The 13,261-nt window shown below is 42.0% G+C and overlaps 1 protein-coding gene across 1 annotated transcript; it reads left to right on the top strand.

Moving 5' to 3' along the window:
- The first annotated feature begins 1,093 nt into the window (after nt 1-1,093).
- Nucleotides 1,094-11,535, top strand: LOC137257871 (15-hydroxyprostaglandin dehydrogenase [NAD(+)]-like). The gene is made up of 7 exons (XM_067795358.1): nt 1,094-1,402; nt 4,112-4,235; nt 8,230-8,342; nt 9,203-9,299; nt 10,211-10,287; nt 10,521-10,669; nt 10,816-11,535. Exons 1-7 carry the CDS (start codon nt 1,310-1,312, stop codon nt 10,922-10,924), a joined length of 762 nt encoding a protein of 253 aa, XP_067651459.1. The 5' UTR covers nt 1,094-1,309; the 3' UTR covers nt 10,925-11,535.
- The last annotated feature ends 1,726 nt before the right edge of the window (nt 11,536-13,261 follow it).

Consider the following 13,261-nt stretch of genomic DNA (forward strand, 5'->3'; position numbering starts at 1 on the left):
GTGAATATCTGAACATTTTCAAGTTTGTTTGCTTGCTGGATTGCTTGTTTAAGAGTACAGTCAGTTTAACAGTCTTTATTATTCTTTAAAGCATCGTTGAGGTACGATGACGCCACATCTACCAACGTGATCCATTCGCCTCTTACCACAAGCCGTAAAATGTGACCTGTAATTGTCTTGGATCCCATGAGAATACAGGGACTCCATATATCGCCAGAACCTATTTCAAAAACACTTATTCGTCGATACTGTTAGCGAGGATATTACACTTATGTAAACACTGTCCCTTTTCAGTAAACACGATGTTAGTAAGACTACTTATCTTAATAGATTGTTGTTTTGCACACACCTTCATTCCTACATTATAATGGCTAGTTACATTGCGTTAAATGTTCGTCCGTCAAAGACGTCTAGCACAAAATGAAGTCACGCCAACTTCACTAAGAATGTTCATTGAATAGAATGCCTGCCGGTACTAATTCTGTGGGAAGCAAATTTACCTGCTCACCATCGGTCTGCCACTCCCAGCCTGTTAGGTTCTAGTCAGCGTGCCATATCACTGGCAGCAGGGGTGGGGCGGTCTACATCGGCTACCTGTCCTCAGTACAGGTGTGTTCAAGTCAGCGTGACGACAGCCATGTCAGAGTTTGTTACCCACCCCTTCCCCGCACACCCGTCTACCCGACGTGGAGGTTGCTGAAGGTCAGGCACAGTTCAATGTAGGATACAGGTGTATAAACATCTCATGCCTATGTTCCTGCACTTCAATAACCAATCATTTATAATTAAATTCTGCGACATTCTGACATGGTGTTTGAAAGTTATTTTCAGTGATTAAACCAAACAGACTTGAAGTTGTTTATTAATGATTAAACAAATCAAGTTTAACCAGTCATACAATAACATACAAAATAAACCGATTATACTGTCCATATTGAATATTCTATTACGTTGTCCTTCAAAATGATGCTCACACAACATACCTAGATACACTTGGTTACGTCGAATGGAATACCGAACATTATGTTACAATTCTATTTCACACTAATGGCGTAGTTTTTCACAATACCGTACAACACCAAATATCCGCAGGGATCTGACTGTGTTTACACCGGGTATGTGACATAGATATTCAGCCTGAGAGGTATGTGTGCTCGTATGATAACCACTAGAGAATTATTACGCACGCGACCCGCTCAAGCCATTGACAGCTGGATCGTATGACTGGGTTGAGTTCTTGTCAAGTATTTAGGCGAGTTGTACAAACAGCTGAGCCCAGTCTGTGAGCGTATCCCACTGCAACAACACGATGAAAGTCAGCGGGAAGATCGCCTTGGTTACGGGGGCCGCACAGGGCCTGGGGAAGGCGTTTGCAGCAACTCTGTTAGAGAACGGTGCAAAGGTATGGTGTTGTTTATTTCCGTGAGACAATATTGTAAAGGGATGTATATCACTTCCTCATATCACTGCGTTACTACATTCAGCAGATCTGATATCGATTTTTAATCGTTATACCTATACTAGCGCCGACCTAGTTAAACTGTATAGGTGCTGAATGATCAGTTCGCTTATCAATGCGCGTGGCATAACACTGACAAGATATGGCGTGTCGCCGTTCACGTGTCAACAGATACTGGGAAATCCTTTCAGACGCTGACTTGCTATACGTTGTAAGAGCTGATTGTCCTTGTAGTCAACGTCGCTGGCAGGCACAACCACGTTGTACACATGTCGTGCCCGTGACGTGGTACAGCAGTCAAGTGATTACGATATTATGCATTTGTTGGATTTTAAAGTTGAGTTGATGTCGAAATGTCGGATTCTAATTTGCGATCAAGGTCGTGCTTCACTATAGAAATTATCTTGATTTTGTTTATCGGATTTTGAAAGACGTTGATATTTGTACCTTGAATCAACATCAGGTATTTATGTTGAAACAATTTCACAGATTTGGGTTTGGATTTGAAAGCTGACATACGTTATAAGAACGTCAGATGTTGAATTAACTTTGGTTCTGGGCGATTGTTAGTACACTGACACAATTAACCCCTACAGGTAAACCTTCAGTTCAAGTGGACCTCTAAACTCACTTTCTGGTCCGGATCGATACCAGAGGGTGAGTCCAAGGTTCACATCGTGTCGGGGGGCGTGTTTGTTTCCCCCAACCTGGACACTCGCTCCTGAAGTGGCTTATAGTTGAATGTAATGCGGTATTGGTCGAGAGTCCAATGTCATTATTTGTCTGGCAAGTAATCGGCGATGGGGTTAATGGTTAAATCGCCCGCTCACCACTCTGAAACACAGGTTCGATTCCTATGGGTTCAGTGTGTGCAGCCAATTTCTACTGTTCATTGCCGTGATAATGCTGGAATATTGCTAAAATCAACGTAAACCCATACTCTCTCACTGTCTAACACTTACCCAGGGAGTTACCCGCCCTTGGGTGTTTCATTTCTTACGAAATCCCGGGATCTCGACTTTACTATTCCGGTTTAACAACCTTGACCTTACAGTGACGGTTTTAGGGTTTATATCTGGTCTAGGATAATTATAATACCTCGAATTTGTTGTTGGGGAATTAGCTTGGGACCGCAACACCTTCAAATAACTAAGGGAAGGATCTGTTGGTGGCCAGTCTTTATTCGGTGCATTTCATGACTGAAATCATATAATAAAACATTAGCAATGTTTCAAACTCGGACAATTAATACGTATAAAATCGTGTGAATTAATGTTTACATAAACCCTACTGACAGTCTGCTTCACAATACACTATTGCAAAGATTAAACGAAGGTAAGGACACTTCATATTATATTTTAAAAAACATATTATACGTCATGTACCGCAGCTGAGAAACATGGGTAGAGAATGGTGAGGTAACTCTTCAGTAAGACACGAAGTACACGTGTTGTCAATTACCAAAATAATCTCCTATGTTTATGGAGGTCGTAAATGATAGGCGATACTTTGCTACATCCCAACATCGAAGAATTAACGTACATAAATAACATAAATGTTCAATCTGCTTGTCTGAATCATATGGCCATATCTTTATATCTCAACGATGGTGAATTACTAAAGATCATATGTCGAACGGCATGTGTTATTGAAAGTGTTCAACGTATGCATAATTAGAGTTTAGCATTAATGAGAACGCAGCAATATGTGAGCTACAGGACACAATATGGTCCATGTGCGCTCACGAAGTTTCCGTATACAGAAATGTAGCCTCGCATAACATGCCTGTTTAAACACTCGTTGATAAAAGTTAGTATGGAACATTTGAATTGAACACACGTAATAATCATTGAGAAATACATTCACTCGCACACACTTTGACTGCAAACATGCACAAAATAAACACACTTACACTTTGCTTCCACAAGCCCGATTGTATGTAATCTTGATTTACTGAAATTATACAATGTCTAAACGTTACCACGTGGTACTGTAAACTATTTTGAGGTACACTAATTTGTTACATTAGTGCTATTGGTCACACCCAGCTATGATAAAAATATTCCCTGCTGTACTAAAATAATACAGCAGAGTTTAAAGGATAATACTGGTATAGGCTAACAGCATGGAGAGCAAGAGAAAACAGAACATATGAACATATTTTGAGAACATACAATGAAAGATATGAACATGGATTACCTTCAAATAACCAAGAGAAGTATCGATGACCAGTGACCAGTCTTTTATATGTGCATTTCATGAATGAATACCCCAATTTTCAGGCCGTTATTTATACCTGGACAAGCCAAGAGTCCAATGAGGGTGATTTACAGCCCTGTTACAAATATTCCAGTTGTGTTGTGTGTCAGTTTTATGTTGAGTGTTAGCCAGGAGTGAGGTCTTGGACATGTACAACCCGCAAGGTACTGACAAACTTCGAACAAAAGTTAATCCAGGCAATACGGGATTCGAACCCGCGATGACAGGTTTCTGGCAGTTCGTATTTGATGACGCTCTGCACAACGAATAGCAACACCCTGGACTAGAGGGTCACCCCGTGCACCTAGAACCACAAGACAGGTAGTGATGTATTTATCAAGTACCGAAAAGCAAGGTCTCTGAAAGATCATGTCAACTGTCTGTATATTTCAGGTTCTGTTCTCAGATGTTAACTCGGAGAAGGGACAAGAGACGCTGAAAGAATTTGAGAAAAGGTTTGGACAAGATAACGTGGTTTTTGTGAAGTGCGATGTCACATCACAGGCAGATATGGAAGGTACATAGTATAGATGCACGTATAACCCACTAGGATACTGTCTATAGTAAAGCTAGTATAGATGCACGTAGAACCCACGAGGATACTGTCTATATTAAAGCTAGTATAGATGCACGTAGAACCCACGAGGATACTGTCTATAGTAAAGCTAGTATGGATGCACGTACGGTCCACAAGGATGCTGTCCGTATGTGTTGTATCGTACAGGGGGATATGGAAGATAATAGAATAGATGTGAGTAGAACCCACGAGGATACTGTCTATATCCTAGTAAAGCCAGTATAGATGCACGTACGGTCCACAAGGATGCTGTCCGTATGTGTTGTATCGTACAGGGGGATATGGAAGATAATAGAATAGATGTGAGTAGAACCCACGAGGATACTGTCTATATCCTAGTAAAGCCAGTATAGATGCACGTACGGTCCACAAGGATGCTGTCCGTATGTGTTGTATCGTACAGGGGGATATGGAAGATAATAGAATAGATGTGAGTAGAACCCACGAGGATACTGTCTATATCCTAGTAAAGCCAATATAGATGCACGTACGGTCCACAAGGATGCTGTCCGTATGTGTTGTATCGTACAGGCGGAGATGGAAGGTACAACAATAGATGTGAGTAGAACTCACGAGAAAACTGTCTACATTCTAGTAAATTTAAAGCCAGTGTTTACTCTTTGTACACCTACAACAAACAGTGGAATAAATGTTTATTATGACTTAAAAGAGGGCTGTGCAGTCTCCAACTGGGGTGGGTCCCAGCACGCACAGAGTAGGTGTCGTTGTCCGTGAGTGTACCTCGAATGTCATGTATATTCCTTTTCTCATGAGTAATGATGGTTTTGATAATCAGGAGAAACAGGGCGGAGTGTATATCCGAAATCCCACGCAATGTTGTACTGTGAATGACCAACCTTGTCAAAAGAGAGATGGGTTTCTTCACATAAAGTTAAATTATCAGTTGTGACGTCACATCCGGTACATGCATGAGACCGGTAAATATAATTAGCAAACGACGTCTCGGAACGAGATCCACCGGGGAGCATTGTCAGTCATGATTATATTTCTACCAGAAAAGTAGATTTATGCATGTTTTGTGCATGTGTTGTGCTTAGACTAGAAGATGTTGAAATCATTACAGCTGCCACGTTCAAGCTTCCCTTTGTACCCGGTGACGTATTGCAATAACTACTAATTAAAATGAGCGAGTAAGTTACATTCTGCATTAAACCAGTTTTATCAATAGAAATATCGGTGCACCACGGATGCGAACATGTATAACAGAATCCTGGCACGGTAAAGGGAGACAACTCTGCTCATTGAACAACAGCGCCTTTGATGACGTTCAAGCAGAACCATTAATTTGTTTGTTTCATTTGGGTCACCGACTATGACATTGTAGATAGCTGCACATGTACACATGCACACGCTGGATGTAGGACGTAATTAATGTTGTCATTTTGTTCCCTTTCACGTCGCAAAGCTAGGTACAACTAGCTACAGACTTATATCATGATGCGTGCACAAGCGTGTACAGTCGACGTTCCACGGGCTGATACCACAGCTAGACTAAAGCACAGTCACTGAATATATAATTTAGATGGTAACAAACAAACCCATTTTAATTGAAAAGGAGCCCCAGGGAGACCAGAGATTCAGAACCTGACGAGATCTAGACTTGCTTCATGTAAGGCATTGCAGAGGTAAAATAGGTAAAATAATGTAGTTCAGGGACTGTGAGACAGACTAACACCACAGCAAGAAGGACGGATAGTCACAGCATTCCACGTTCTTGCTGTAATTGTATATTAGTATTCCCTGGTGTTATCGGTTAGTTTGTCTAGCTATCCAGTAAAGGCAGTGCAATCTATGTTTGTTGATTCAGCCCCATTAGGTTTGTATTCGTTCTGCCTATCACGTGAAACGCTGTCCTACAACTTTGAGAGTAATACACACAGCCACCCAGTCCTTCATAGCTACCCCTTGAGCAACAAAATTCTAAAAAGTAAAATAAGATTAGTTATACTTGTCACCGTTCGTTTCAAAGTCCTTGGACACGAACACACGCTAACGTATAACGTGAAATTATATCAGATATGCATTTGACTTTGCTAACGTCTCTGTATACGTTCACGTACTGGCTGTTGCGAGCACAACTTTCAGAACACCCACTACAGCATAAAACGCGCACGCACACACACACACACACACACACACACACACACACACACACACACACACCACTGCGCCCTGTGTTTGAAAGACTACAATGACAAAGCGGACAGTCTGTCTGGTGTCTGGGAACTGCTTTAACCGGCATTGCATACTGCGAGGTGTATCCCTATGTTGGTTCCAGTTACTAAAAACGGTTGTTGAGGAAAGAAATGCATTCAAATTTTTGTACTTGATAGGAAAATCAAGTGAATTTCTTGGAATTGTTCTGGGTTCGAACAGTATCTATACACAACGGTTTGTAATGCATCTTTGGATGGTTATGTACAATGCTGTTTGTTTGTAAACGTGTTTTATCTTGTGTCGGCGTTTAGCATAAGCTAAGCAACACGTATTCCGCCTTGAAGCCTAGTGACCGTATTAGCAATATTTTAAGACAGAGACCAGTTATTCGTTGTAATGATGTGTTCCATTTTCAAATGAAACCTGCCTCGTAGTAAACTGGAGACAAGCATAGCGCATAGTTCTATGATGAAATAAGAGTTTTCTACAGTGGCACAACGTCAATGTCAAACAGCAGAGATATATCTTCAACTGAAATACATGTCACGATACAATCATTTCATAAATCGCCGAAGAGAGAGGTGCATGTGCTAAATCTGTTCCACGTGCATCGCGCAATTCTAGCATTCTCATACAGTTCTGTATACGACCTGCATCGAAATAATGCTGGTTCAACATTAGGTAGCCGGCTCCTGGTAATTACAGAGACCACGAGGTTCCTCTGTTGTCTAAACACTGACATAATCACCAAGACCACGAGGCGCCCCAAGTGTCTAATCCATAATATAGTTCCAGGACTGTGTTTGTGTCCTTTGTGTGTAATATCTTCGCGCCTCGTCGTCTTAATAACCATTTCAGCGTTTAGACACTTCCTTATCAATCCTACGCTTGGCTCCAATAACCGAGATGCCGGAATGATTAACATGCACCACAATGATGACCTCTACTGGAAACTAGAGTCTAGCTTCAGAAGCTACAGGGCCCGATAAGCATGCATCTGGACTGGATCGGCAAACAGATTCAAATTGACAGATTCTAGCGTTCTTGCAAAGTTTATTGTACTCGTGCTATCTGCTCAGCTAGCAACACACGAGAAGTTATGTTTGCGGGTAACATGAATATGGGCCTCCCAATGAAGGGTTCCTGTATCTTTGTTGATGATGGAATGGTTGGGGCTTGTGTCTCACTCCATTGCTGCATGATGTCACTGACGTCTGCTTTTATCTGTCAACATCTTTGCTTTCCAGAGATTATCTCACTGGTGGCCAGAATGTGTCTGCGCGCTCAACTCTAGCTGTGTCAGTGCTTAATCGTGAATGCCTCATTCCTCTCGAGCAGATGCCTCTGTGTATCAGTGTTGATTCTAAGAAGTTGTTTCTCAGAGCTCATGCCCGCCATTAGATGTGCCATCACACACAAGTAGATGTTTCAGTCTCGACAGTCCAGCAATAGCTATCACAGCACACAGCAGTAGCTGTAGCAGATATTTCATGAGTCTGTCCTCCCAAGCCGGTTATGTAGGTACTCTGTTGTCAAGGAAATATAGATTTTCAACTAACTCCACCTTCGTAGGACCCCATAATATTGGAACAGGCACATAAACAGGAAATATAGCTTTAACTATCGGACACTTGCACAGCTCCAACAGCAGAATACTCACCTGCATGACTAGCTATCACTCACTGCATGACTAGCTATCACTCACTAACACTCGTTTATTTCTCCCACCCTGATGTGTCCCCCTGATGTGTTTCAGCTGTCTTCCAGCAGGTGCGTGACAGGTTCGGGGGTCTGGACATCATGTGTAACAACGCCGGGATCGGGGGAGAGAGCCGGGAGATGTGGGAGAAGACTGTCGACATCAACGTGGTAACTGTTTGTCGTACACAAATGTCACTTTCGTATTGACACCGTCCACCATGCCTGTTGTGAACGCCGTCAAATCAGGTGAAGTCAGTGTTCCTGGACGCCGTGGACCTTTGCTCATGATATCTTAACACAGTTTTCCTGGCTGTAGGCCCATTGGTCTGAGGTTTCCCCTGGTATATTTTAGATAGCGTTCACATTATCAGTTACAAAGTCTCCTAGTGATAATTGTACAAAATTAAGACTTCTTAAGATTTTTATCGTCATTTTTATTCGCAATGTAGGTACATTCGTTCAAATAATATTTAACAATACAATATACATTTGTGCTTATTGGTAAATCTTGTTGAATGGTCAATACTGACTGTGAAAAATGGCATTCGTCAAGAGAGCTGTCGTTCTTTCTACTGGGCATTAGCTTAGGGCTATGCGGGTTGGTAAGTCATGGTGAAGTAGCAGTATTGTCAAGAAGTACGTACATTCATTATGCATAGATAACAAGGGGGATACATATTGGTGAGTCGTGGCATCCCAGTCGAGGCCTGAGGTAGTAATATTCTCGAGAGTAAATACAGTGGCTCTAGAAAAGGATGATATTAACATAGTCGCAAGAGTAGGTACGTTAATTCTTCAAACATACAGACTTGCATTTACGTACATATGTGAGTCTACAGCTGTGAAGAGGTACATTCAAATGTTACAGCAAAGGTCATGCATCATACATGTTGAGAACTCGTGAAGAAATCCACGTTACAAATTAAGAATTTGCATTTGTTAGATAGGTGCAACGATAACACGCTATTGTTTCACTCTGACTGATGTGTGTATTCGACGTAGTGTTGTATTGTTGCTAATGGTTCCAGAAAGGTATGATACGGGGCACCTACCTGGCGATGGATGTGATGAGGCAGGACAAAGGCGGGAGAGGAGGGGTCATCGTCAACGTAGCGTCCATGGCAGGTGGGTAGTAGGGACAACGTGAACAGGTAGAGCTGAAAGAACAGAGGGTAGCAGTCATGTAACAGAGGGTAGCTAAGAATGTAACAGATGGCAACGTTGATGTAACAACTGGATTTCAAAGAGGTAGATGAGGATGTTACAGAGACACGTATGTAACAGAGAAGCGTGCATGCCAGAGATTTGAGCCAGTGTAACAGAAAGACGTTGACGTGAAACAGAGAAGCACGTGTACCAGAGATTAGAGTCGACGTAACAGAGAGACAATCGTGTAATAGAGAAGCAAGCATGTGTACTAGAGATTAGGGGCGGTGTAACAGAGGCACACATGTAGCAGAGAGGCATACATGTGACAACAAACACGTTTACCCGAGATTAGACTCAGTGTAACAGAGACACTGACGTGTAAAAGAGAAGTATGTGTACCAGATATTAGAATTAGTGTAACAGAGAAACATTGAGGTGAAACAGAGAAGCGTGTGTACCAGATATCAGAGTCCATTTAACAGAAAGACATACATGTAACAGAGGGCGATACGTGTAACAATGAAGCACGTCTACCAGAGATTAGAGTCAGTGTAACAGAGAGACATTGACGTAAAGAAAAAGCACGTGCATCACAGATAAGAGCCAGTGTAACAGAATGACACTGACACGTGACGGAGAGACAGATGAACAGAACACATACAGTGGAGAATAGTGGACGTGCAACATAGTGTAGTGGGCATGGATCTGACGTATTCAGTTGTGCATGGACCTTTGTGTATCGGGTTGTCGGACATTGTGTGCTGTAAGAAGGTATTGCTGACGGGTAACAGGCGTGGCACGAACTACGCGAGTAAAACTCTGAATGTGTGACGTCTGGCATAGAATATGGTCATTTCATGTGTAACATTATATCGGGTTTTTTGCAGGAATAAACCCAAACCCATTTGGCCCGGTTTACTGTGCTACCAAATTTGCCATCGTCGGTTTCTCCAGAAGTTGGGCTGTGAGTTCCACGAACACATGTAAATAGCTGATGTGATATAAAGGAAATATAAATAATGTAATGAGATATCAACTTAAAGGTATTTTTGCAGTTATTTATCCACATGGGCCCATAATACTAAACCCTGCAGACTGCTTTCCCTGAACATAAAACCAGCACAACTTTAGTCTGATAAGTACCGTGTGTTGAAGATTCGCTGCTGATTCAGCGCTTGCTGAATTTCCGAATTTCAGTTGAATCCTGAGTGCTCTGGGAACGGCATCCGTATCAACATGTTGTGTCCGGCCTTCGCTGACACGGCCCTAGTGGCCGACATCGACAACACCACTGTTGGTTCCCCTACTGCCGCCAAAGAGTTCATCGACAAAATTGGGATAATGACGTATGTTTACCTTGCACTCATATCATTAGACATACAGAATCAGCAGGGGAGGAGGGGGGATAAGCTTGTTGGTTACATCGACTCGAGTGAGTAAATGTTCATATAAAGGTATTGTACAAGTAAGATAAAGCAAATCTGTTTTTCAGTCCCGAATATGTGGCGGAAGGATTTCTGGATCTCGTACAAGACGAAACAAAGAATGGGGCGGTTTTAAAAATGGGAAAGTCTTTCGGCAAAGTGTATCACGAATATTGAAAGCAATGAAATCATCGAGAAAGTGAGCTTACCAAGAACAAAGGATGTGGAGTGACCTCAAGGCAAGTCCCCCGTCGGTGCTGGTATTAACACACAGTTTCATACCAACAAGCGGCAACGCAAAAAAGTCTCTTGAGGTCAAACTAAAGTTGTTTAAATTACGAATGCTTCAAAGAATATTGTCCAAAATCAAGTAAGAGTGATATATTGTTAGGTGATCAATCTTTTTTGCTATGTTTATAAATATTAGCTACGTTTTGATCTCAAATGGCTTTCAAGGAACTTGATGACACGGTGTACATCATGACAACATGCTATCACAAAGGGGCGTGTTGCTGCACGTGCTACACGGGTTGTGCAGCGAAAACATTTCATCCCGAATTTCTTCACTGTGCCTTCATGTATTCCAAGGCACGTGCTCAAAAATTGCAGTGTACTTGTATGTTCTAATGTGTACATTAACATACACGTTCTGTCAAAGTTCAATTACGCATATTCTAGAATGTCATATTACTGTCCCTTTGTACCATGCATCGGCATGCAATATCTATATATTTTATATGTGTACATGTATATTATTTAATCCGTTGTTATAAACTTTATAATATGCTCCCAAGTCTTTCTGTTTCATTACGTTGGTATATTTAGCACGTGTGTTTTGTGATTGTTAGATTAGAGGCAGAACTGTTCACTCTGCAACTCCAATTGGAAAGTAGCGAAAGAAACAAGGAAACACCAAGAGTGGTAGATTCATGCAAGCTGACCATAGTCAACTGTTTAGAACGATGGGTTTAGTACATGCCAATACGGTACAAGGCACACCGTGTACAGAGCAGTATGTGATATTTTACACACAACACCCAAAATAATGTTTGAGAAGCTATTTTGTTGTTCAGTGTCCAAGCTGTCATCTGGACACACTGTTGGAGAAACCGTACAAACACGTACGCGCGACAGAACAAACCAAGGATGGTAGCTTGATGGATGGCCAGATATAGGTTCCGACATTGTGTCCTCGTGGGGAAACAAACCCTGGTTCTTGGCGTGACGAGCAACGCTTCAACCACTGTTCGACCCCACCTCCCCGTATTGTAATAGAAGACACTACGATGAACTCCAAAGACCTTACTTTCAAGCCGGATGTTTGGCTGATGGTTGATGAGCGAATTTTCATGAAGATATTTTATTAGAACAGGGTCAGTAACGATTTGCTCCATCTGGCGTATTGATGAGGACCCGGAACATTTGCCTCACTTTTGCCTCTGAAGGTCGATGGAAGTCCTGGGGAATATGATTTTGTAGAAAGATTTGGCGGAGTTACTGAAGACATGTATAGGGTACGTGATAACGTCGTGAACGTCTATTTCATCCCAGAAGTGTTCATTTGGTGAACGGACAGACACACCTATAGTATGGTATAGTTATGTAAGAGTTCCTGGCTGGAACGCGTGTCTGGGTCTCGAGGTCGGAAATGGGGACCGGGGTCGGACCGGGGACGGTGTATAACGTAAATTATTGTTTTGTTAAAAGCGTCGCCCCTAGTTCTAGTGGTGGGTGTTGACTCTACGAGCACCGACAGGCCGCGACCGAAACACGCCCACGGTTCTCCATCTGCCTTTCTCCCCATGGCGTGGCATGACCAAGTTATTCCAGAGCGATGAACAGAGGAGGTATTTTCTGACTTTCGCGCTTCTTATGACTGCATTGAGTCGAAAGTGATAAGTTTCTACTAGCCTGTCTATTAATAGTGAACATTACTGACTATATGGATTATGTGATGTTTTCTTTAAATGCTACATGTGCTTGGTTGGACTTGTCCCATCATGTCAACACGCTGTGTCACTGGGTCAATCCAAAAGTTCATTCACAAGATTATTAATGAAAGAATTCAATAACAATAATAATAATGCACATTTATAATTTTTCCACACCCTTAGGTATGCTCAAAGCGCTACAGAAATGTATAAAAATATGTACAAAGATGAAGATGAGTGAAATTATGTGAAGTATACTGAGAAAAGGTGGGTTTTCAGTTTTGTGTTAAAACTATCAAAACTATCAGAGTCTTTGATGTCACATGGAAGAGCATTGGACTGGTGCTGTGTAGGAGAAGCTACGGTGTCCGAAAGATTTCAGTTTGTAGGAGTGTATCACAAAAAGATTCTGAGAGATGCAACGGAGACTGCGGGCTGGTACATATGGGTGAAGCTGGTCAGAGAAGTAGGAAGGGGCCAAGCCACGAAGACATTTGTACGTTAGAGGACAGGAGTGATGTGGCCACATTTGGAAGTTCTACTGATAATAAGAGCAGAGATGTTTTGAATCCTCTGCAGTTAT

The sequence above is a fragment of the Haliotis asinina genome, chromosome 12 (assembly GCF_037392515.1).
Source record: "Haliotis asinina isolate JCU_RB_2024 chromosome 12, JCU_Hal_asi_v2, whole genome shotgun sequence".
In the NCBI taxonomy this organism is placed as follows: Eukaryota; Metazoa; Mollusca; class Gastropoda; order Lepetellida; family Haliotidae; genus Haliotis; species Haliotis asinina.

Excerpts from the sequence above, each read along its gene's own strand:
- LOC137257871 (XM_067795358.1), top strand. The coding sequence starts at position 1,310 with ATGAAAGTCAGCGGGAAGATCGCCTTGGTTACGGGGGCCGCACAGGGC. Across the intron at positions 1,403-4,111 it reads TGTTAGAGAACGGTGCAAAG|GTTCTGTTCTCAGATGTTAA; the intron begins GTATGGTGTTGT and ends TGTATATTTCAG. Across the intron at positions 4,236-8,229 it reads ATCACAGGCAGATATGGAAG|CTGTCTTCCAGCAGGTGCGT; the intron begins GTACATAGTATA and ends GATGTGTTTCAG.